Source organism: Neomonachus schauinslandi, chromosome 2 (genome assembly GCF_002201575.2).
Source record: "Neomonachus schauinslandi chromosome 2, ASM220157v2, whole genome shotgun sequence".
In the NCBI taxonomy this organism is placed as follows: Eukaryota; Metazoa; Chordata; class Mammalia; order Carnivora; family Phocidae; genus Neomonachus; species Neomonachus schauinslandi.
In genome coordinates, this window is record NC_058404.1 from 7,821,946 (window position 1) to 7,847,993 (window position 26,048).

Here is a 26,048-nt window from a genome sequence, read left to right on the forward strand (position 1 = left end):
TGTGATATTTCACATGTTGTGTTAAAGCAATAACATTTTGCTACTAAAATAATATAAAACTTTTGAACAGCGTAAACAAAATGCTGATTAAAAATTGACTTGGTATGTTAGTCAGCGTGACCCAAATTTATTATATCTGCTAGGTATTTACTTAATTTTTCAAAAATAGTTTAAGGTTATAATTGCTTTATATACCTTTTCCTTATTTGAATCAGATATGAAATTGACAGTGAAAAATTGATATTTGCAGGGTATAACATTGTGGTATAAGTGAAGATTGTCCCATGTTAAGAGTCCTCATTTTTAGACCAATTTTTTTGACCATATTAGAAAAGATAGCAAATAATGGTCTAGATTCTGCCTTGAAAAATTTTTTTTGGTCAATCTAGTCTTGAATGCCACTGAAGAGGTAACTATGTAGGGTAATACTCAGAATAGATTTTTTGTTTTTGTTTTTGCCTTAGTGTTTTCCCTGTATCTGGGTTTTCAATATGATCGTAGATTTATAAACAGCCTCACTCTTGGCTTCCTTTTTTCCATCATCCTAGAAAAATTGAGCTTACACATAGATTCACAGAATCCCTTGAACTGAGAGAAATGGTAGGGAAAACCTCCTTCAGAGGGTTTGTTTTAGATGGAAGGAACAGAGGTTAGACGCCTCACTCCAGCTCACGCTCTATGCTGGCTTGGAGCTGGGTCTGCATCCCTGCTTGCTGAGTCCCAGCCGGACTGATTCTGCATCTCCAGGGCTGTTTGCTCCACCATTCTCTGCTGGCCACGTCAACATTTTGTAACCAGTAGTTTCCAGCTTCCTTCTGGCCCATCTTCACAATGAACGATATTGTTAATGCAGCTTGTATACCTGCCCTGTGTACCACAAATAGTTTGTGTGAAGATCCTGAGTCGTCATAAAAACAATGACGCTCCCTGGCAGAGGCCACAGTCTTCCCAGTCTTGGCTCACGGTGTTCTACACTTGAATTTGCTGCCTTGAATTGAACTGCTTGTATTTAAAAATTGGTAGGTTTTATGCAGAAATCTAGATGCTTCCATTTCTCTGGAAAGTTTCATTAATCTGGCAAAGGGAAGGGACTTCTCCAGTGGCACTGAAGCCCTTTAGATAGAATATGCACCTTCTATTTCACTGTGGCCCCCATCACTCCTCTGGGATTCCCAGTCCTCAGCCAAGTGTTATTTGTTATTGATCATCTTCTAATCTCTTGCTTTTCAAATTTGAGTTACCTGCCTTGATGTGTCTAGACATTTGGGGATTTCAACTCTTGTTCTCTGAAAGAGATTAATAGTCCTAGTAAAAATTTTTTTCAGGGCATAAAAATAAGGATTGATGAAGATAGCTATAAAATAATTAAGTTTATTGAATAATGAAAATGACTGATATTTCTCCAAATTTGGTTTTCAAGGCAAACATGTCCCAGGTCAGGCAAGTGGGCCTGCTGGCCGCTGGATGTCAGCCATGGAACAAAGATGTATGTGCTGCCAATGGAGACAGGTTTGCATACTGTGCCACCCTGGCCATCTATATTTACCAGGTAAAATATTATGGATGCTTTTTGATTTCTAATTTTATTAGGTAAAATTAATATTTAATACATATTTTAAAATCCCTGTTATAGGAAAGGCTTAAGTACTGTAATTTAATTGATATTTATATTTTGTTGCTATTTATACTATATTGGTTTTACAATTCAAGCTTTTAAAAAATGCTTGTATCATAGTTTCAGATTGTTAGAAAAATCTTAATTGATTTCATAAACCTTTATGTGCTGTTCATCAAACAGAATTTCTTCAAGAATTAAAAGCTTCCAATCTGTGAGTGGTGAGCAATTAGAATCTAATGCTTTTAAAATATATTTCCATATAAATCATTGGAATTCATTTATTCATTTGTTTCAGACCTTGCTCAGCAGCATTTCATATGAGAAAATCATCAGTTGAGTCATCCATTAGAGATCATTATATTAAAAACAGTACAGATATAAAATATTTTGAGATATTCTTGAGATTCAAAACTTTACAACTCCCGTTTTTTCATGTCTGAACTCCATCCAGACCTCTCTCATCAGTTCTCAATCTATAGAGCCAATGGTCTTCTGAATTGTCCCAGTTATAAGTGCCATAAGCATCTTAAATCCAGGTCCATCTTTCTCCTCAAACCTGGAGTCAGCATTTCAGTGTGAGCAGCTAACCACTTACCTGAACCACAGATGTGAGGGTTAGCTCTCTTAGGCTCCTCCTTCTCACCTCCTATCCTGTAGGTAACGAGGAGCGATCCTAGCATTTTGTACCTTTATAAAGCCTTCTCACCTAAACTATTATAATAGTCTCTTACCATCCTCTTCGCCTCTACTTTGACTCCCTCTAATTTATACATTAGTGTCGTCAGTCATCTGTAATGCATATCTGCAATTTTCAATCTTCAGCTGCTCCTCGTTCCTTCATATTAACATCCAAACTTCATAGTGTGACATTGTTTCGCAATGTCTTTCTCCATCTCCTCTCACCTTGTGCCCTGGGCAGACCATGCTAATTGTGTTTTCCAAAACATCTCAGACTTTTTTATATCTTGCCTTTGTTTACACTAATTTTTCCATTTGCCTGTGTTGCCTGTTCAGAGAGTGTTTTTTTTTAATTTTTTTAAAAGATTTTATTTATTTATTTTGACAGAGAGAGACACAGCAAGAGAGGGAACACAAGCAGGGGGAGGGGGAGAGGGAGAAGCAGGCTTCCCGCTGAGCAGGGAGCCCGATGCTGGGCTCGATCCCGGGACCCTGGGATCATGACCTGAGCCGAAGGCAGACGCTTAACGACTGAGCCACCCAGGCACCCCACAGAGAGTGTTTTCTCATCTTTCAAATCTCAGCTCAAGTGTATAAGTTCTTTTCCGTATTCTGCTTTTTCCTCTTTCCCATTAGCAAAGGACCTTAGAAAACGGACTGCCTCTCTGCCTGCTTCCCTTTACCAGAATCAGTCTTCCTCACCTTTGATTTCTCAAGTTACTCTGTACTCTCTGGAATTTGATAGATACTCGTTAAATACTTTTTGAATGATATATTTTTTGTTGTTTTGAAACACCAGTTCATTTCAGTTAATAGTGAAAAAGATGATTGCATTATTCTGGAATAAAAATCCTTTTAATTACCAATAGTGTAGTTTATTGAAAATTTAGGAAATAATAGCATTAATCTATAAACCCATTAATTTTACACAGTTTCAAGTTAGATTTTATGTAGTCCATTACTCAAGGTTATAGAAACACCCAGCAATCAACCTCAGTTTCAGTATAAGTCATATTTTTTCACTTCCCATTGCCCCATGGAGAAGACAGCAGCAAGCCTGCTAATTGCTCCCTTTTTCCTCCCATCTGCCTCCTTTACACTTTGCATGTCCCCATAAGCTTCTCACTCCCAAAGGTCTCCTACAAAATTTCTCTCTTAGTCTTAAGTCCCTAACTTCTTGTCTTACTTCCTTTTAGAGAAGAAGAATGTATCAGTCTAGGTAAACTATTCCTCCAAGGAGTAAGGACAGTCAGAGAATGGACGAAGGCAGCACTTAATTTTTTTTATGTTCGCATGTGTCTTAAGTTTTATGATGATATTTTATGACTTGAATATTTAGGAAGATTGAGCTAAAATTATTAATATAAAAAAACCTATGAAGAAAATGTGTGAGTCATTAAAGACCGAAACAAATTAAAAATCACCCTGATTTAGAAATTAAATAAACTCAGGTGATAGTTCATTACAGAGTTCACTGTAAAACCTTGTTTCAAAGTATGCAAGTGGAAAATTACATTTATATTAAATGGTGACATTAACATTCAACTTACATTAATCAGTATTTTTTAAATGTCATTGTCTAAATTGAAGTGCTTTGAAAATTATGCTACATAAATATAAAATGTTATAGTTATTTCCAAAGGGAATAGTTATTAAATCATACCTGGGGTTAATGTACAGAGTCTGATAGTCTGTCACAGTCTGTATAATGATGCCGAGGTATTATCACATCTGTCTGAACTGTTAAATGATACTTGTAAATGTGGTAAGAATTTTTCCTTTGACCATTGAATTGTAATGCAATAATATATTGTATTAACTACTCTAAAAATGATTTATGGTCCAACTCAAAGTAATAGTACAGACTCATAATACTGAATTGTAAATATAATAGGAATGTATTAATAAATTAATCCCTGTAAGTATTCTATATTGTGCTTAAGATACTGTTTGGATGATTTGTATAGTAAAGCCAGTGAAGATCATTGATATGCAACATAGCTTCTTCATGTATTTACAGATTCTTCCACTGAATTTCTAACTTATGTAGCAGTTTTTTCTGTTAGATACATTAGACACACTCACAGTATTTATCATAGATAAACTTAAATCACTGAATAACTTAAAACTTACAAATCTATTCCTAAATGTACAGAAAATGTACTTATATATTTAAATAGGCCAACTTAAGATTATTATAACTGCAATACTAATCAGATGAAAACTCCACTGGTACTTGGTTATCTCTAATAATATTTTCATCTGAAGTTGTTCAGGAATAGCTGAAGTTCAAGTAGTAAGAGATATAGAAATTATAGAAGGGAAAACCTTAGGAAATAATTAGGTCATTTGTCAAAATTTTATATAAAGATGTTTGCTACAGCATTTTTTGTGATAGCAAAAGTTAAAAGTTGCTTAAATGGTAAACAATAGCATAATAGCTCATTTTTTTTCAATAATATTAACTGAATCTCTTCTGTTGGCCAAGTATCACTAGGCACTAGGAATGAAACTATGAACAAATCAGGCAAATTCTTCTCATTGAATTCATATTCTTAGTAAGGACGGGGGCAGGGAGGGGTCATTAAACAAAAAAATAAATAAATAAGTGTTGCAGGAAGAAATGTATTCTACAAAGGATATAAAAACAGGTAATATGTTAGAGTCATTTACACCAAAAACAAAAGCAACGAAAACAAGTGGGACTGCATCAACCAAAAAACTTTCTGCACAGCAAAGGAAACCATCAACAAAATGCAAAGGCAGCCCACTGAATGGGAGAAAATATTTGCGTATAATATATCTGATAAGGGGTTAATATCCAAAACATAGAAAGATCTCATACGATGCAATACCAAATTAAACAAATGATCTGATTAAAAAATAGGCAGAGGATCGGAATAGACATTTTTCTAAAGAATATTTACAGATGGACAACAGACACATGAAAAGAAGGCTCAGCATCACTCATCACCGGGGAAACGCAAATCAAAACCACGCTGAAATATCACCATATACGTACTAGGATGGCTATTTTCAAAAAGACAAGGCATAACAAATGTCAGGGAGGATGTGGAGAAAAGGGAACCCTTGTGCACTGTTGATGGGAATGTATATTGGTGCAACCACTATGGAAAACTCTGTGGAGGTTTCTCAAAAAATTAAAAACAGAACTACCATATGATCTTGCAATTCTACTTCTGAGTGTTTATGTGAAGGAAATGAAAGCACTAATTTGAAAGGATACATGCAGTCCCATTTTCACTGCAGCATAACCGAGACATGGAAGCAACCCCAGTGTCCATTGATGGAGGAACGGATAAAGAAAATGTGATCTCTCTATGCATACAATGGAATACTATTTAGCCATAAAAAGAAGGAAACTTTGCTATTTGCTGCAACATGGATGGATCTTGAGGGCATTATGCTAAGTGAAATATATCAGAGAAAAACAAATACCGTATGATCTCACTTTTATGTGGAATCTAAAACAAAACAAAACTGAATTCATAGATTCAGAGAATAGATTGGTGGTTGCCAGAGGTGGGGGTACAGGGGGTGAAATGGGTAAAGGGAGTCAAAAGGTACAAACTTTCAATTACAAACTAAATAAGTCATGAGGATGCAATGTACAGCATGTTGAATGTAGTTAATAACACTGTATTGTATATTTGAAAGTTGCTCAGTGAGTAGATCTTAAAATCTACCACAAGAAAAAAAATTATAACTGTGTGTGGTGATTGTTAAGTAGGCTTATGTGATCATTTAGCAATATATGCAAATATCAAATCATTATGTTGTATACCTGAAACTAATATTATATGTCAATCATATCTCAATTTAAAAAAAAAGGATAGAGTATGGGACAGGTTTTGGGGTGGGGGTGGGTGCGTAAATTTATTTAGGTACTGTGGTCAGAAAATACCTTTGTAAAGAGGCATTTTTGAACTGAGACCTGGACAGGAAAGAATGAATAACCATGAGCAAATCGATGGGGAGAGCATTCAAGGCCAAGGGAACAGCAAACATAGGCTTTAAAGCAGAAATAATTTTGCTGTAATAGAAAAACAAGAAGGTCAGAGTGGACAAGCAAGAATGCTATACCAAGTGAGCCTTGCAAATAGCAGAGTTTCATAATGTAGGGCATCGAAGGCCGTGTTGCAGTTAGGATTTTACTGCAAGTATATGGTTGAGAAAGAATGGTATAATAGTTAATATAATAACGATTTGAAACACTCTTCCATAATACTGTGAAAGGTTCATTATTAAAAGGAAAAGCCAGGTACAACAAAATGGCATATACTATATAATCTCAAACATGTTGAAAATGCTAGAAAGAAAAATTCACTGATTAATGGCACATTTACAAAGGAAATAGGAAAATTGGCTATTTCTTTTTTTCGCTTACATACAATACCACAACATAATGCCCCATCCAAAAAGCAATAACAGAAAATGGGCCCAGTGATATTGCTCTGCAGACTTTAGACATCTTAATAATATAATAATGAGCAATTGGTTTATTTAACCCAATTTTTTATTGAAGTATAGTTAACAGTCAATGTTAAATTAGTTTCAGCTGTACAGCATATTGATTCAGCCATTCTGTGCATTACTCATGGTCATGACATTAAGTGTCGTCAACATCTGTTACCTTACAGTGTTTTTACAGTATTGCTGTCTATATTCCCTATGCTGTACTTTTCATCTCCATGAATTATTTATTTTATAACTGGAAGCCTGTACCTCTTAATCCCCTTTATCTATTTCACCCATCCCCCCACCCATCTCCTCTCTGGCAACCACTAGTTTGTTCTCTGTAGTTGAGTCTGGTTTTCTGTCTTGTTTGTTTTGATTTTTAGATTCCACATGTAAATGAAGTGATATGATATTTGTCTTTCTCTGACTTATTTCACTTAACATGATACCTTCTACCTCCAATCATGTTGTCACAAATGGCAAAATTTCATTCTTTTTCGTGACTGGGTAATATTCCATCACACACACACACACACACACACACACACACACACACACACACACACTTCTTTATGCATTTATCGATGGGTACTTGAGTTGCTTACATATCTTGGCTATTGTAAATAATGCTACAATAAAAAATAGGGGTACACATATCTTTTCAAATTAGTGTTTTCATTTTCTTTGGGTAAATACCCAGTAGTGGAATTACTAGATTATGTGGTATTTCTATTTTTAATTTTTTGACGTACTTCCATACTGTTCCCATGGTGGCTGTCCCAGTTTACATTCCCACCAATAGTCTTTTTCTCCACATTCTCACCAACACTTGTTATTTCTTGTGTTTTTGATCTTAGCCATTCTGACAGGTATAAGATGATACCTTGTTGTGGTTTCAATTTGCATTTCCCTGCTGATGAGTGATGTTGAGTAATGTTGGCCACGTGTATGTTTTCTTTGGAAAATGTCTATTTAGGTCTTCTGCCCATTTTTAATCAGATTATTTGTGAGGTTTTTTGGTATTCATTTTTATAAGTTCTTTATATGTTTTGGATAGTAACTCCTTACTAGATATGTCATTTGCAAATATCTTCTTCCATTCCATAGGTTGCCTTTTCATTTTGTGACGGTTTCCTTCACTGTGCAAAAGCTTTTTAATTTGGTGTAGTCCCAATAGTTTATTTTCTTAGCCTAAATTTTTTCATTTAAATATATTTGAAAAATTACAGAAAAAATATCCCAAAACCAAGGGGTTTTTCTTCATAAATAGATATAGTTCTAAAAATATAATAAAGCTCTGAATTATTATGTACATTTAAATGTACATTTATTTTTACTTGTTTTAAAATTGTTTATTTCAATTCTCCTATTTTTAAAAACTGATCTTTTTTCTGCTCATCATCACTTATCAGAGAAATGCAAATCAAAACTACAATGACATCTCACCTCACACCTGTCAGAATGGCTAAAATAAAAAAGCACAAGAAAGTGAGAATGTGGAGAAAAAGGCACCATCATGCACTGTTGATGGAAATGCAAACTGGTGCAGCCACTGTGGAAAACAGTATGGAGGTTCCTCAAAAAGTTAAAAATAGAACTACCCTAGGATCTCTGGATCACGCCAATGGGTATTTACCCAAAGAATACAAGAACACTAATTCAAAGGAATGCATGCACCACTATGATTATAGCAGCATTATTTATAATACCCAAACTGTGGAAGCAGCGCTAGTGTCCATTGATTGATGAATGGGTAGAGAAGAAGTGGACCATATATACAATGGAATGTTATTCAGCCATAAGAATGAATGAAATCTTTCCATTTGCAACAACATGGATGGAGCTACAGAGTATAATGCTAAGCAAAATAAGTTAGAAAAAGACATATACCATATGATTTCACACATATTTGGAATTTAAGAAACAGAACAAGCGAAGGGGAAAAATAAGAGAGGAAGAGACAAATCAAGAAACAGACTCTTAATTATAGAGAATAAACTGATGGAGGAGAGAAGGGTAGGGGGATGGGTGAAATAGATGATGGGGATTACAAAGTGCACTTGTGAGGAGCACTGGTGATGTATGGAAGTGTTGAATCACTATATTGTACACCTGAAACTAATATAACACTATTAGCTAACTGAATTAAAATAAAAACTTAAAAAAATGATTTCTTTATATTGATTGAATACACTTAACACTTGAAAGTAGACCAAGGCTTGAAATGTGTTCATATCATGTTATTAGGTGTACTAATTTTCATGTATGTAGCTTTTTAAAAATGTGATTATTAATGAAAAGTGTGTTATCTAAAAAGAAGCACTGAAAATGTCTTATTTATATATTTTTTTTAGTTGGATCACCGTTATAATGAATTCAAACTTCATGCAATTATGTCTGAACATAAAAAAACAATCACAGCTATCTCTTGGTGTCCACATAACCCTGATGTGTTTGCAAGTGGCAGTACCGATAATTTAGTGATCATTTGGAATGTTGCAGAACAAAAAGTCATTGCTAAGCTCGACAATACAAAAGGTATATTTATAACTGGGGTTTATTTTACTAAATGATTTTAGATTTTTAAAATTTATTTGACAGAGAGACAGCCAGAGAGGGAACACAAGCAGGGGGAGTGGGAGAGGGAGAAGCAGGCTTCCCGCGGAGCAGGGAGCCAGATGCGGGGCTCGATCTCAGGATCCCGGGATCATGACCCGAGCTGAAGGCAGATGTTTAACAACTGAGCCACCCAGGCACTCCAAAATATTTTTATTTTAATAAGAAAAATATTTTATTTAAATTAGCTCAGGTTTTAAAGTACTGCTTTTCAAACTTTCCAGTGGAAATCTATGTAAGAAATTTCATATCTTGACTCATTGTACATATATATAAAACTGAAACAAAATTTCATGAAACATTTATACTTAGTACACCGATCAGTTAAAAACAGTCAATACCAAATGATTTCATTAATAGGTAAATATAACAAAACTTCCCAAAATACATATAAAAATAATTGGTACAATTTTCTTAATGAGACAATTGGTCTAGCCTGTTCATTACTCTATTCCAATCTGAAACATACACTGACAGTGTTACGCATGTAATCAGGGCCCTGCTGAGTTGGTTTCTTTCTTTTATTTTTAATTGGGTCAAGATAGAAAGTCCTAGTTCACACAAGTAGGTCTTAGTGAATTGAATATTATTACACTCTTTCTAGCTAGCCTCTTACCCCATGATAATGATGAAGTTACCATTTTTCTGTGTTAGATGTCACAATAATTCAGTCCCTTTTTGAGTGCCAGGGGTGTCTCAGTTATTAATTATGATTTTGCGAGCTCCTGCTGGATGTGTTTTTCATGGCGGTTGTTCCTCTCACAATTACTGGTTATAACTTTGAGACAGAAAACTGAGATGTGACAGTCTCGCTAACTTTATTTTGTTCAGTTTCTTTATAATGTTCTTTTCGGTATGTAGCAACAATATTGAGAATTCATAGGCAATTATATGTAAATCTTGCTTCCCAGATAATAATAATGCCTTTTGGAACCTTTGGATATGCTCAGCATCCTTAGTATATTTCTTTTTCCTTGTCTTTTCAAATTTAGGTCATTAGGAATGTTGAAAATACCAGTAAAATAAACCAATTTTGTTACATAACTTTCATCTTAAAAAAAAAATTGCCGAACAAGTTTAATTTTTCAACTAGAAAAATGTGCATCTCATTCCCAAGCTCATATAATCTGCTGCTTATTTTCACTTGCAACAACCACTGAGCTTCAGTATTAGATAGTGTGCAGTGTGCTCCCATCTCTGAGCAAAAATTTTTTTAAAGTTATTCAGTGAGCTTCCATTCATGTAATGGTTTTCCTTAAGGTTTTCAATACATCAGTGAGAAAAAGCCAAAATACTTTTGGTACAAGGCTTTGTGATGTAGAAACAGCAATTGATAGCCTCAATCAAGATTTTTCATGTTTTTCTAGTCATACCTGTTTCTCTACCAATCACAAATCCTACAGGTTTTTCCATTATTGTTTTTAATGGTCAATAGTACATTTTCTCAATACTTTATATTCAGCTTTATGTGAAATTAATTTTAGGTAACACAATAAATACTCCTTAAATGCTACATGATGTCATTGTTCTTACGAAGTTATCACACAAAATCTATACTAGACTATAACTGCATAGCAACATTTTCTAAATGTTATGGTAGGTACAGATTAGACAGTATATTATTGTATTATCACCTAGTTTATCGACTGATTTGTCATCAAATACCATATCCATCACATCTTTTCATGATGGAAGAGTTTTTTATTCATTAGCTGTGTGCGCCATAGCTTTTTTTGCCACAGAGGATACAATTAAATAAGACTTTTTCATTAGTTGAATCATTGAACATTATATCAAAAACTAATGATGTACTATACCTTGGCTAATTGAATTTAAATTAAAAAATAGCTAAATCCTAAAAAAAAAAAGGTTTTTTCATTAGCATTTGTAGAGCTATTAAATAATTATGATAACAGTTTTGATCACTTTTACATATTTTTCCTTTCCTTACGTATCTTCCTTTCCTTTGAAAATTTTCAGAGGCTTTACAATAAGTTCCTCATGCCATTTCTAAATATCTTCTTACTTTGAAAATTGAAAGCTATATTTGCAAAAAAATTATGAATATTTTGGTTATTTTCATTGTAAGTAATTCCCTTTGAAATGTCTTAGACTCTGTTTCTTCTTTTCAGAATCCAGCTTAAGCAAGGTAGAAATTTGCATTTAGTCAACCTTTTTTAAAAATCAATAATAGAACTTGAACTTGCCTCTGTATTTTTTATTTCATTATTCTGTTTTCCACAGTAATAAAAATTTTATTTAAAACAAGTATTAGTTTGTTTAAATATAAAATGTTAAAATTATCATAAGGTTGAAAAATATCCCACTTGATAATATCCTTTCAGAAAAAACACCCCAAAACATTGTTCCCAATGGATAATAGTACTGCCTACCCATCTTAGAATATTTTGGGGAGAATTAAATGAGTTGATATTTTACAGAGTTCTTAGAAGTACTTAGAAATAATAAACCATTATAGAAGCCTTTTCTGTTTCAACCAAATGACATTGTTTCTGGTCCCTTCTCTTCCTTGCTGCCTCTCTGGAGACATGCATTCAGAGAGCCCGCGTTCTAGTGGCTTTCTTCAGGGGTGCGATGGTGGTTTGACCCATTCAGAGTATCTCATCCCTTATTGGGAAATTCTACTTCTGTTAATGTATTCTAAAACCACATATATTTTTTAAAGATTTTATTTATTTATTTGACAGAGAGATAGAGAGCACAAGTAGGCAGAGCGGCAGGCAGAGGGAGAGGGAGAAACAGGCTCTCCACTGAGCAGGGAGCCTGACGCAGGGCTCGGTCCAGGACCCTGGGATCATGACCTGAGCTGAAGGCAGCAGCTTAACCGACTGAGCCACCCAGGTGCCCACCATATCAGCTTTTTATTGGCCTTATTCATGGACACATTCATTCCTTCTATAAATATTTATGGAGTTACCATTTTATGTCAGGCCCTGAACTAGGCGTTAGGCTTCTGGTTTCTGCCTCTTGGAGCATTAAGGACACAAATTGAATTTACTGTCAATGAACAACTTTCAACTCTGTATCTTTGTTTATAGCACTTCCTCTTCCTGGGAAATACTACTTATCCCATACATTAAACTCTGCTGCTTCCTCAAAGTATAATTCAAATCCAGCTTCTTTCCAGGACAGTTGCCCAACAGTTCACAAACCTTTCTGAATGTCACAATCATTTGGAAAACCTTGTTTTTGTTTTTAAGATTTTATTTATTTGACAGAGAGAGAGCACGAGCACAAGCAGGGGAAGCTGGAAGAGGGAGAAGCAGGCTCCCCGCTGAGCAGGGAGCCTGATGAGGGACTCGATCCCAGGACCCCGGGATCATGACCTGAGCCGAAGGCAGAGGCTTAACCGACTGAGCCACCCAGGCACCCCTGGAATACCTTGTTACAATACAAATAGATTCCTGGGCCCAAATTCCATATGAGCTGATGTGCATATTCAGTTTGCTGATTCTGATGGATTTGTTTAAAGTATCTGTGTTGGGAGATTCATAATCTCTGTCTTGAGTTATAAATTTACCATAACACTTATTTTATATATGATTTATTTGATCACAGTAATAGTGAGGGGAATACAATTAACTTTTGTATTTCTTCTATAGTTTAAAAGGGTCTTTTACATGCATGATTATATTTCCTTTCTTAATATTAATGTGGAATAGGTGTTCAGCTATTTTTGGTTATATCCATTTTATAGATGAGAAGACAGGTTTAAGAGGTAAAATTACTTGTTTAGTTCATCTGAAGCAGCACTAAGATTTGAATCTAAACCCTGATAAAACATAGATTGTAGCATTAATTTTATTGTTATTAAATCCCTATAGTTGCATTTAACTTTTCATTTATATAATCCTTATCTTCCCAAGATATTATATTTATATCTTATATTTAAGATCCTTTAAAGCAGGAATTGTATACCATATTAACTTGTATACCTAGAATGTCTATGAGTCTACACAAAAACTTAGTAAGAATTTATTGCTTTACTATGTAGTTTCTGAAAGAAAAAACTCTATAAATGTCTGCATCTGTGAAGCATATTATGATAATTAGTAGTTTTAAACCTAATGAGGTACTTTTCCTTTCATTATGGAAGCACCCTACATATGTTGCCTGTAGTCTTTAGGGTCACTTTATAAGTCCGACTCCCAGCTAGGAAGGTAGTAATATTTTTTTAAATGACAAGCCTATTCTTATAGTTTAAGTTGCTTTAGAAATGTGCAATGGAAATACTATTTAATGGTACATCTTCTTCCTCACGGCTCTATTACGTATCTGTATTTTATTTCTTCTAGGGATGCCTGCCTCTCTTAGCTGGTGCTGGAACGCAGGTGACGCTGTGGCATTTGTTTCCCATAGAGGACCACTGTTCATTTGGACCGTCTCAGGCCCAGAGAGTGGGGTGACTGTGCACAAGGAAGCACATGGCTTCTTGTCTGATATCTGTATATTCAGATGGCACACCCAGAAAAAGGGGAAAGTTGTATTTGGTCATATTGATGGAAGTCTGTCAATTTTTCAGCCAGGTAAGAATTTAATTTAGTCAGGTTTCTTTTTCTTATCCTATGTGATTTCTTGTTTACACAGCATACAGCCAAAGTTCACAATATTTTAATTTTAAAATAATAGTTGTGCAAATAATATCCAGCACCATGAAGTTTTATTGTAATATATTTAACTCAGCTGTGCAGATTGTACTTTGAGTTAACCCAAATCCAGTCATTTGCCCCATATTTTTACTTTAAGTCAATTGTTTATTTCTGTACATTTACTAAGAAAAATGACCCGAATGAATAAGGACATACAGCAGAGGAATATGGTGACTTACTAATACTTCTCAAAAATATTTTCCCACCTGTTTGTAAAATACCATTGTGATATCATAGGTCCTTAGCAAAGACTTTGAACTTGAGACAGAAAGGAACAATAAATCTTTGGATTCCCCCATCAGTTACTTAATCTAGCTGAATGAACGCGTCTGAGGAACTAATTTATGTTTATTTTTTCATTTTAACAATGATAAAATGTGTAATGGGGAGATCTGAAAATTACCAGAATAGCTCTCCACTCAAAAGTAGTATGGCTACCATTTGAGAAACATGCTTTTAGCCATCTGGCATCTCTGTTGATGTATGTGACTCCTGACTTGCTAGATAGATGGATAAAAGTGCTTTTTAGGACTAAGATCACTACTTTCACAAAATGTATCACATCCAATTTATCTGAAACTAATAGAAGAAAAAAGAAATTGAAGTTGAACAGAAGAAATTATAAAAATTTGAATAAATATTTCTTAAATCTTTCTAACATTAAAAAAAATGATATATATGATAATTATATATGATTTCATGGATATGTGGAATTTTAAGAAACAAGGCAGAGGATCATAGGGGAAGAGAGGAAAAAATGAAATAAGGTGAAACCAGAGAGGGAGACAAACCATAAGAGACTCTTAAATCTCAGGAAACAAACTGAGGGTTGCTGGAGGGGAGGGGGGTAGAGGGATGGGGTGTCTGGGTGGTGGACATTGGGGAGGGTATGTGTTGTGTAAGACTAATGAATCACAGACCTGTACCCCTGAAACAAATAATACATTATATGTTAATTTAAAAAATATGTCAAAGGTGATGGGATATCACTCCCTGATTATATTATATAGTAAAGATGAAGAGATTTTTTTCAGATGTAAAAATAAAATGATATATAAAACATTGATATTTTGGTGCCATTTTATCTCAAATACATTTCAAACAGGATCTACTGTTTTACTTCGTAAAGAAAGATAATAATTATACTTCTTTGCCACCTCCCCTCTGCTCTTTGTGCATATCCTCTTGTTCCTTCTGGTTATACTAATGTAACTTGGGGAGAATTTTATCTGTTTGTTTTAAGTTGGAGTGGGGAGGGATCTGTGCTTGTTTTCTGCTTCATTTGGATTTGTTGTCTCAGACACCCCCACCCAATCCGTTCTGTCCTCTGCATTGGGAGAAAATTCTGTTTTATAGTTGGTCATTAGGCTCATGGTTAAGTGACCTCATTCGCAGCCTTTCTCTGTTTGATCTGGTGCATACCACTTCTTTTCCCTCCTGAGCTCTTGATCTACAGCAGTCTTGCTCAGTCCCGGGGCAGGGGGATTTAGGGACAGTCAGGATGGCTGTGTGCTGTGTGTTTCCTCCTCTTGATTCTCTGCGGTCTGGGGGTGTAACCAGATATTGTTAGGGACTCCCCACTACTCCCCAGCCAGCCTGCACCCAGAGATTTCATAAGGATTGTGATACTTTCTTTTTGAGGAGTCTGTGTGCTGCTGAGCTCTCAAGAGGATAATGAGGAGTGTGCACTTACTTTGGTCCAAATTTCATTCTAGATATTACTCATATTTCATAATTTGTCACTGTGACCATCTCTTTTTCATTGACTATGGCTTTCTTTTTTTGCTTTATTATTATTATTAGGCATTTTTTTAATTAGGTATTTTTGAATGTGTTAAGTCCTAAGACATTGAGACATTGTATCATGTATCTAAAATATAAAACATTGAGACATTTTATGCTTATTCTGGCACTGAAAGGATAGGGAGGCATAAAGACCTCCTTTGCCCTTTGTGTCTCCCTTTTGTGGGTTTAAGTCAGAGTGGAATGTATTATATTTCAACATCTGACCTATGACTTCCAGAAGAGGCCATCATTTTCCCATAACTCATCTTCCAGTTATTAAATGAAGTAGTTTGTGCATCTCTACCCGTATCCATCAAGTGTTATTTTTATGGACCCACACATGGATTCATTTACTAGGGCTTACCCTAACAAAGTTCCACATACAGGGTGGCTTAGATCAACAAATGTATTGTCTCGCAGTTCTAGAGACCAGAAATATGAAATCAAATTGTCAGCAAGGCCCTCTGAAGGCAACAGTCCTGTCTGTTAGCTTCTGGTCCTTCCTTAGCTTGTGGCAGGCCTAGCATCAGTCTTCACATGGCATTCTCCCCGTGTGCATGCAGGTCTCTGTGTCCAAATTTCTCTTTTATAAGGACACAGTCATGCTGGATTATGGTTCACCCTCATGACCTCATCTTAATTTATCATCTGCAAATACCCTATTTCCAAATAAAGTCCCATTCACAGATCCTTGGAGGTTGGGACTTCAACATCTTTTGGGGGGATACAATTCAACCCATAACAACCCCGTACAGACTTGCTGGCCTCATTTATTCCATAGGATGTTTAGCAATGAATATATACAAAACAGTAGGGAAGGTATAATCCTGCCATGTATTTTCCTTTTGCATATACATGAGCTAACGGGTCATAAAGGAAATACTACTTTTTATTCTGATGTTACATTCTGCATTGCGAGTTTGAAGCTTTGAGACTATTAGCATTAATACTGATGTTATGCTTTTTACTTTTCCTAAGGAGTGGTCACCTTTATTGGCACAACAGATTATTCTATCTCTATGTAACAAGATAGAATTTATGTCCTCCAGGTTCTTGCAGGAGCCTAAGACCTCAAGCTCTCTGCTGTCCGGTCTTTATCTCTCTAGGGAAAAAAAGGAAATATTCACAGAGGTGATGTTGCTGCCTTTTATGCCTTCTCCCTTTCAGTCTGAAAAGCACCACTTTATTCTATATTTGTGTATTGGATTTTCATGTAAAAATTCACCAATGAACAGAGGATTCTAGAGCCAAAATCACTAGAAAACTACTCTAGCTATTTTAAAATTATAGTTTTGGACAAAGCTAGGTCATCAGAAATTTTTTTTATCTTCATAATAGAAATGTTTTCATTGAATTGATTTTTGTGTTATTCCAAGGATGTGCATGAATCAAATTTGCATGGTTTTATTTTAGAAATGTTGATGATATTCCCTGTGTCATACTGCATTCCCTTTCTGAAAACACACAGGAGACCTGTAATTTTGGTCTCAGTTCTGGGAAAAGTGTTTCTCCTGAGCACTTTTTTTTTTTTTGTCTTTTTGTTTTATTTTTATCCTATGGACACGGTGAGTTATGTAACCTTTCATGATTTTTTTCTTCTTTGCTTTGGCCGCTGGTTTCAAAATCAAAATTTGAACAGCTATGTGGATTATATACTACCTCATTATTTCATTTTAATTTATTTTTAATTTTTTTTCATTATTTCATTTTTAAACCCCAATTTTCCCTTGTCCTGGTTTTTGGTTATGGTTTTTTGGTTTTGTTTTTTGTTTTAAATTTTATTTATTTATTTGAAAGAGAGAGCAGATAGAGAATGCATAAAAGGTGGGGAGGGGCAAAGGGAGAGGGAGAAGCAGACTCCCCGCTGATCAGGGAGCCCGATGTGGGACTCATTCCATGATCCCAGGGTCCTGGGATCGAGTCCCGCATCGGGCTCTCTGCTCTGTGGGGAGCCCGCTTCTCCCTCTCCTCCCCACTTGTGCTCTCTCTCACTATCTCTGTCTCTCTCAAATAAATAAAATCTAAAAAAAAGTTTTTTCAGAAGAAAAAATAAAATAGAACATAAATAAAAATAAATAATATAAAATAATGAAAGTATTATCAGCTGTTCTAATGGTTGGCTGTAAAATTTTATAGATTTAGTTTTCTATTTTTTAAAATTAATTAATTGATTTTTTTTATTTAAAGATTTTATTTATTTATTTGACAGAGAGACACAGCGAGAGAGGGAACACAAGCAGGGGGAGTGGGAGAGGGAGAAGCAGGCTTCCCACCAAGCGGGGAGCCCGATGCGGGGCTCGATCCCAGGACCCTGGGATCATGACCTGAGCCGAAGGCAGACGCTTAACGACTGAGCCACCCAGGCGCCCCTAGTTTTCTATTTTTTATAATAAAAATGTTGTTACTAGACCGAACAGAAAACCGTGGCTGTAATTCATAATCATTTTGACTAAGCATGGGCTTTCAAGCAACATGATTTAGATACCATAGCATTTGCATTGCAGATTTTCCCACGTTTGTGTTAGTGGGTTGTTTTTATTTTTTTTCACATTCTGGAATATTTTTCATAAACCATTGACATTAACTGGCACATGCAGATACCTGAAAATTACTTAAGAAATGGCTTTAGTATAACTTAGGTTGATCATTTTTCGGTGTCTCTCTGACTTGTAATGATTTGTTGTATTAATATTACTGTTTGTTAGATCAAATAGCAATTTAGCAGATACTTATTTTGGGAAAGAAGAAGCAAACTTTTCTCGATGAGGATTTCAGGAATTTGATAAAGCCAAATAAAAGAAACATCACATGTACCTTCTATGATTTTATATGTAAAAATTCTAAATAAAATGTAAGATCAACATCATAAAGAATAATGTATTCTGACAAATTTAATCCCAACCCAGAAACTGTTTAAGGTTTTCAGTTCATTTTATAAATAGCTTATAAATCCAAGGAAATTTATTTTTTTGCTTTTATAATCTGATATGTTGAATAACAGTATGTAATGGTGATATTACAGAAGGAGCTATGGTATCTCTCAGTTGGGTTATTGTTTAGTAAACACTTCTGGTGGCGTTTATAATCCTCAGGAGGAGTTGGTTCTGTGAAGACTGTGGTCTCTGAATACCGTTGTCTTGCTGCCTTTCCACGGAATGGGAGGCCAGTTAATTGGAGCCCCATGTAGTGTATCAGCAGAAGCATTTTTCCCCCATTTCCAGTTGTGTCTAAATTTGGAAGGAACAAGAGGGTTGTTTGATAATCCTTCGCTTCATTTAATTCCACATGTTTTATGTCCCTATTTTTCTGGCCGCCTTATTTGTACTGGTTGTCAGGAGTGAGTTATGCTTATGAGCACTGCTGTGATGCATGAGGAAGGGGGGACCGTAAATATTGATATGCTGCTTATAACAGGCCTCACTGTTCTTAGCACTTGAAGTGACTAACTCACTCTTTTACAAAACTCTACGAGCTAAGTATTGTTATGTTCTCCATTGTACAAATAAAACACTGAGCTCACAAAGATTCAGTGTCTTGTCCAAGAGCACAGAGCTAGTCGGTGGTGGAACGAGGCTGTGCACCCAGGCAGTCGGCTACAAAGTCTGTGCTTTTAACCACAACAGGGTGTTCCTCTTGGTAAGCACTTCCCTATCCTCACACTGCTGCAACTCGGTGGAAATTGTAGTTGATGACATGAGCCTGGGTATTGTTTATGTGCGTCTTTTTCTTTTGGCATTTCAGTAACATTTAGGGCACCAGAGATGGCCAGAGCAGAGCAGTTCAGTCTGACTTTCATCTCATCCCCCTGCACTCCTGTGTCACTTAGGACCTCTGCACACAAAGGCCAGATCTCTGTTCCCAGTACTCTCAGAGACCAGGGATGTGCAAAGAGGAAATTAGTATGACCTCAGTTGTTGATTTTCTTTTGAGCATTTTGTTTAAAATCTTTTTCTTTATATTTTAATAGGTAATAAAAGTCAGAAACATGTTCTGAGACCTGAATCTCTTGAAGGGACAGATGAGGAAGATCCAGTGACAGCCCTGGAATGGGACCCACTGTCTACCGATTATCTCCTAGTGGCTAATATGCATTTTGGAATTCGCCTGCTAGATTCGGAATCACTTTATTGCATAACAACATTTAATTTTCCCAGTGCAGCAGCTTCTGTTCAGTGTTTGGCCTGGGTTCCCAGTGCTCCTGGGACGTTTGTAACTGGGGGTAAGTTTACCCTATTCCCCAAAGTTTTAAATATGTGTTTATTCTCTGAGTCAGGGAAGTTATAGTCTTTTATTGGTTAATTTTGTATAAAATGTATTAATACCCAATACTATCATTTATTATAGTAAATGCCTAGTTTACTTTTATTTATACTGTATGTCATTAACATAATGACAAATAAATATGAAATTAAGTCCCAGTTTTCCAGGTTTCTGGTTATAAATTGGACTGTATTGTGTATGTGCACACATGTGCTCAGGTTTTTGTGTTTGTGTGTAGAAGACAAAGATAATTCAGTTTCAGTCATGGAAGGATGACAGTAAAAGTACTAACTAGAAAAACAGTTGATCTAGATGGGAGCTCTGTTAGCCTCACTGATAATTTGGACAGTCAGTGACCATGAGTACCTAATTAGACCAAGGCATTTTCTATCTAAGTTGGAAATGAAAGTGGGGTTTATCATCATGGCTTGAAAGGAAGCTCCTTCTTGGTTTCCCAGTCATGAGACAATTAGTAAAGCTAAGAAGTGACAGGGGATGGGAAGATAAGTGCACTTAAGCTAGTAATTAGAAATTAAATAACTCCTTCTACTGGTTTCTTAGGATGCAAGAGAGAGGTCTCTGAAAGACTTGAGTACTTTCAGCTACTGTATAAATACTTCCCATATTTGCTTAATGTGAAATAACAGAGTCTTTATCCTCACAACTGTCTTGAAGAAATTCTTTACTTCTTTAAGCACTTACATTACTCATGGATATAGATGGAGTCTTACGTAGCTTAATTGCCTGTCATTTTGTACAATATAATTAATGACAGGCAGGAACATTTAAAATATATTATCATTATTCCTGAGTTAAAATTCACATGCCATAAAACTCAGCATTTTGTTTTGTTTTTTAAAGATTTTATTTATTTATTTGACAGAGGGAGAGAGAGAGCACAAGCAGGGGGAGTGGCAGGCAGAGGCAGAGGGAGAAGCAGGCTCCCCGCAGAGCAGGGAGCCTGATGTGGGGCTCTATCCCAGGACCCTGGGATCATGACCTGAGCCGAAGGCAGACGTTTAACCGACTGAGCCACGCAGGCGCCCAAAACTTTGAAGCATATGGTTCAGTGGTGTCTGTAGTCACAAAGGTGTACAACCATCACCATGACCTCACTGTGGGACATTTTGTCAGTAGACTCGGTAGCTGGTAGCAGTCGCTCTTCATGAACCCCTCTCCATGGCCCCAAGTGCACACATGTGTGTATTTAACTGCTAACCTACATTCTATCTCTGTGGATGTACCTAGTCTGGACGTTCCATAGAAATGAAATCATTCAGTACAAGTGTCGGACTGACCATAAAGTTTTCAAGGTTCATCCATGTTGTAGTGTGTATGAATATTTCATTCCTTTTTATGGATGAATAATATTGCATTGTATGGATATGCCAGATTTTGTTTATCCACTTATCAGTTGACAGACATTTACCTTGTTTCCACTTTTTTGGTTTTTTTGCTATTAGGAATAATGCTGTGCTGAATGTCGGTGTAGAGGTTTTTGTGTGGACATAATGTTTATCATTCTGTTGGGTATATGTGTAGGAGTAGAGATGCTGAGTCATATGGTAACTGTTTAATCACTGGAGGAACTGCCAGAAAGTTTCCCAAAGCAGCTTCTATATAAGAGGTGGGATTTTCAGGAAGTGGGGGAGCTTTCTAGTTGGTTTTTTGGTATGTCAGGCAGTCTTGGTTGCAGGTGAGCAAAGGGGCAGTTTATGTACATTTCAGAAGACAAAATATTATTTAATGTTAGAGGTGCAAAGTTTTTTGTAGCTGGCTTCCCTAGAGCAAAGGTGTCAGTGGGGTGCTTTTTTTGTGATCAGACTCTGATAATGATCTTTGTAGGGGGAAGCCGCCAAAGCAGACAGTCCTTAACCCTAGGGAAGGATTTGGAACAGAAAAAAGCAAAATAAGCCAAACATTTAAAGGATGAATAGCATTTCACCTGTTTCTTTGGGTTATTGTACGATATTGTTTGAAGAATGTTAGTAAGTGGTGCTAAAAATCTTGCAAGTTAAAGTTTTGTTACTACTTTTGTGTCTGGGCATTTTATGTTTCAAATAAAACTAGTTAATATAATGCTTCTTTCTTGATCTGACTAGATTCTCAAGTGGGGGTTTTGCGCATTTGGAATGTTTCAAGAACAACACCTATTGATAATTTTAAATTAAAGAAAACAGGGTTTCACTGCTTACATGTACTTAATTCTCCTCCAAGAAAAAAATGTAAGTAAAAAATCATCAACATTTAATATTTTAAAATGTCAGATTTACTGCTATCAAATAAAATGACTGATATAGTGATATACCAACTGAACATAGTAAAAAAATAAATTTACACTGTATGTTAACCTACTGGAAATTAAATAAAAACTTGGAAAGAAAAAGAAAAAAAGAAACATACCAAATACTATATGCTACTGAAAAGCAGGTTTTAAAAAATGGCCTTTGACAATGTGTACTAAAGAGCTATCAAGGCCACATAATATCTAATATTACTAAGTTGAAAATATTTAGAGCCAAGTTATATTTTTAAAATGCTAATAAATGAGATTATTAAGATAATCTCAAATTTCCCTCCTACATAGGGAAAATGAAGCAATGATTTTGGTGAAAATAAGAAATATCAAGAGTAATAGATCAAATAAAATTGATCTGAAATAGGAGACTTTATGTTTTAAGTGTGGCTCTTTTACAATCTGGAGGGTTTATAACAAAGTTGAAATAACCTAAATATTTGAAATATAGGATCTGGAACATATATTCCATGGTTGAATACCAGATGTCACTGATTAGTAGTTGCTATTTTGGATATTCTTTATTTTTGTCTACTTTTTTTTCTGATTACCTTTTATTGCTTCTCTAATCAAGAAAAAAATAATAAAATACACTTAAGCAATAAAGGAAAGACTCTGGAATTTGGGGGGGAGGTTTAGAATTTGAATTTTTCTTAAACATGGGATGACTGAAATTTTATAGATTCTCTTCTTTCTCGTATTTTTTTTCTTATTACAAGAGTGGCCTCTGCCCATTAGAGGAAAAACCAAAAATATAAAGAAGCACATACCAATCTTATCATTATTAAAGCAAATCCTTTCAGGATAACTATTATTAGACATCTTGTTTTTTTTCCTCTCAATTTTTTAAAGTAACAAAGTGTGAAATAATTAAAATTATGTGAAAATGAAAAATTTTAGATATAGACATACTCACCAAATCCTTTAAAAAGATAAATGACAGATACATAGGTGCGTATAAGGTATCAACACCACCCATAATGTCAACAAATTAAAATATTAGAGGAACCAGCCATGGAAGATGCTAATTTTAATGAAACTGTCAACAGTATTTTATTGAACCAAATGCCTCTTTTGTTATTAGTAGTTTATGCTAGTTTGGACTTCCTGTCATTGTCAGATTCTGAGAAATGAGTGTTATCCAAATGAATGCAATAAGGAAGACTTTATTATATTTGGATCAAAAAGAATTTACTGGGAAATATTCATCTCTATTCTATGTAATTAATATAGATTGGCCTGATCATTTCCAGCAGTATCATTATTTTGAATTATGTTTGCAAGAGAATATTCACGTTCTAAGGAAGAACTTCTTGAGAGAAGACAAAAGACAAGACAAAGAATATACAGAGAGACATATTAATATAATTTAAAATTGAGAAATGGAAGTGAATGAACAGTGAAAATAAACCCGAGGAAGAAGAGAGAAACATTGAGATGCAAATGTATGTCAGGCAGTTGTGATTCTTAATTTGGGTGCTAAATTACAGTGAATTACAAAGAACCTCAAAAAGAATTATTTTCATTGGATTGGAAATTAGTGGAAGAGAATTATTAGCTTTAAAATAAAAACATTCTCATGCATGTTTGTGTGTGTAGAGGGGAAGTAAGCCATTAGTCAGCATTTTGAAAAAATGATTCTAATTAAAAAATAATCATGCTGTGGTTTAATTTATGGGGCGATAAGAATCCAAATATTCACAACATACCGTGGTTCCTCACTCACTAATTTTCATCCATTTTGCTGCACCTGCACTTTTATACATCTCTTCAAAATAACATCCACTTTTACATATACGTATGTATAATTTTTAGCCATGCTGCAGAAGGACTTCTGTGGCAGAAGTTGTGGTTCTTGCCTTGTGGTTTACTGATATAAATTCTGGGTAAAAGAAAACAGAGGGGCATCTTTATAAATTAACCCTGTGGTTTCATTCCAGCTTATGGGAAGCTGTTGGTGTAAATATTTACTTGTTTATTTTTTTCTTTTTTTAGTTTCAAGCCAGTCTCCAACTAAAAATCATTATATGTCCTCAACAAGTGAAGCAGTTTCACCCCCAACTTTGACACAGAATCAGGCATTTTCTCTTCCTCCCGGGCATGCAGTGTGCTGCTTCTTGGATGGTGGAGTTGGACTTTATGACTTGGGAGCCAAGAAGTGGGATTTTCTCAGGGACTTGGTATGTCTGCGGTCATTCCTTCTTTTATACACAACACTTATTTTGTGTTAGCTCATGATGTTTACTTTTACTTACACACCAAGATTGTTAAAGTTACTTTCGTAAAGAATTGTATGTTAGGACTTTATCTTGGTTGGCTGAAACATTCTAGAATTATGTACAGAATGATGGATGATGAAACTAGGACAATTCTTAAAATTTTAAATTTTAAACTTCTTTCAATATTAATGTTTATTTAGCTTATGATTACTCTGCATGGTTGGTATTGTGTACACCACCCGGATCCTTCATATAGTACTGGAAAATGACATTGCTGTACTATAGTTTGGAAGCAAAAAGAGAAATAAATATTCTTTCAGGAGGAAGGACAAGTCCATCTCTGCCAGTTACTCCAAGCTTTATTGTTCATATGTGTGAAATAAACAAGGTTGGGTTCAGTGTTTTCTAAGATTTTCTAAGATTTCTAAGATTTTTTGCTGTTATCAAATCAATACAGTGATTCTGTGATTCTGTAAACTTTTGTTCTCATGATCATTAAGCTTCCATATAAATTAGAATACAACCTCACTGAGGACTCACATTTTTGACTGATTTTGTTCTGTGCTTTAACCACCTAAAATAGTACCTGGCACATAGCAAGACTTTATTCAGTTTTGTTGAATGAATGAATCTGTGAATGAATGAAGGCATGCAATAATGTATATTGTGTTGTAATTAATATTTGTCAAGAATCAGCTTCTTTAAATCTCCCTATTTCGGACTGCATAAAAATGCCTTTTTATTTTTTACAGGTTTGCATTAGACTCATCTAGGCATTTAAAAAACTCTTAAGTGTTGGTTGTTTTTTCTGTAGAAAAACTTAGAAAAGGAATATAGAGCTATACTTAACCCTTATAAAATAATTGAGGGAAAGAAAGTAATACTGTATCATTTTAGGACAAATTTAATTTTGTCCTCGAGTGAAAAATTTGAAATATGGCCAAAAAATTTTTGTAACAATGTGTAGCTTATTTTTAAATATTCCTTTTGTAGATATTCTCTAGATTATTTCATTTTCTTTCCATGTAAACTTTTTTTTTTTAAAGATTTTTTATTTATTTATTTGAGAGAGAGAGCACATGAGAGGGGGGAGGGTCAGAGGGAGAAGCAGACTCCCCGCCGAGCAGGGAGCCCGATGCGGGACTCGATCCAGGGACTCCGGGATCATGACCTGAGCCGAAGGCAGTCGCTTAACCAACTGAGCCACCCAGGCACCCTCCATGTAAACTTTTTATATAAACTCTTTTCCAGTGTGGTCAGCTCTCCTGTACTTCAAATTATCATTTACTTTCCAAAAAATTTATGAAAAGGAAGGGAGAAAAATATAAGAATACATTTAAATCTATAAAAACTTATATTAGCAAAGAAGAAATCATGCAATCTAAGTTCAGTAGAGTTTCTATTGAGTGTGTGTCTTCATATTAAAA

General features: G+C 35.1%; 1 protein-coding gene across 5 annotated transcripts in view; it reads left to right on the plus strand.

The window, feature by feature from the left end:
* The window catches only part of WDR17 (WD repeat domain 17), an 80,540-nt gene that overhangs the window by 10,237 nt on the left and 44,255 nt on the right, over nucleotides 1-26,048 (plus strand). For 3 of the 5 annotated variants that reach the window (XM_021694226.1, XM_044911606.1, XM_044911609.1), the window contains exons 1-6: nucleotides 1,427-1,549; nucleotides 9,130-9,313; nucleotides 13,708-13,938; nucleotides 19,814-20,065; nucleotides 22,209-22,331; nucleotides 24,398-24,582. In XM_021694226.1, the coding sequence (XP_021549901.1) occupies nucleotides 1,427-1,549; nucleotides 9,130-9,313; nucleotides 13,708-13,938; nucleotides 19,814-20,065; nucleotides 22,209-22,331; nucleotides 24,398-24,582 (1,098 nt within the window). Of the gene's footprint in view, nucleotides 1-1,420; nucleotides 1,550-9,129; nucleotides 9,314-13,707; nucleotides 13,939-19,813; nucleotides 20,066-22,208; nucleotides 22,332-24,397; nucleotides 24,583-26,048 lie in introns of those variants that run through there. The other 2 variants (XM_021694223.1, XM_021694224.2) reach the window with 1 other exon arrangement.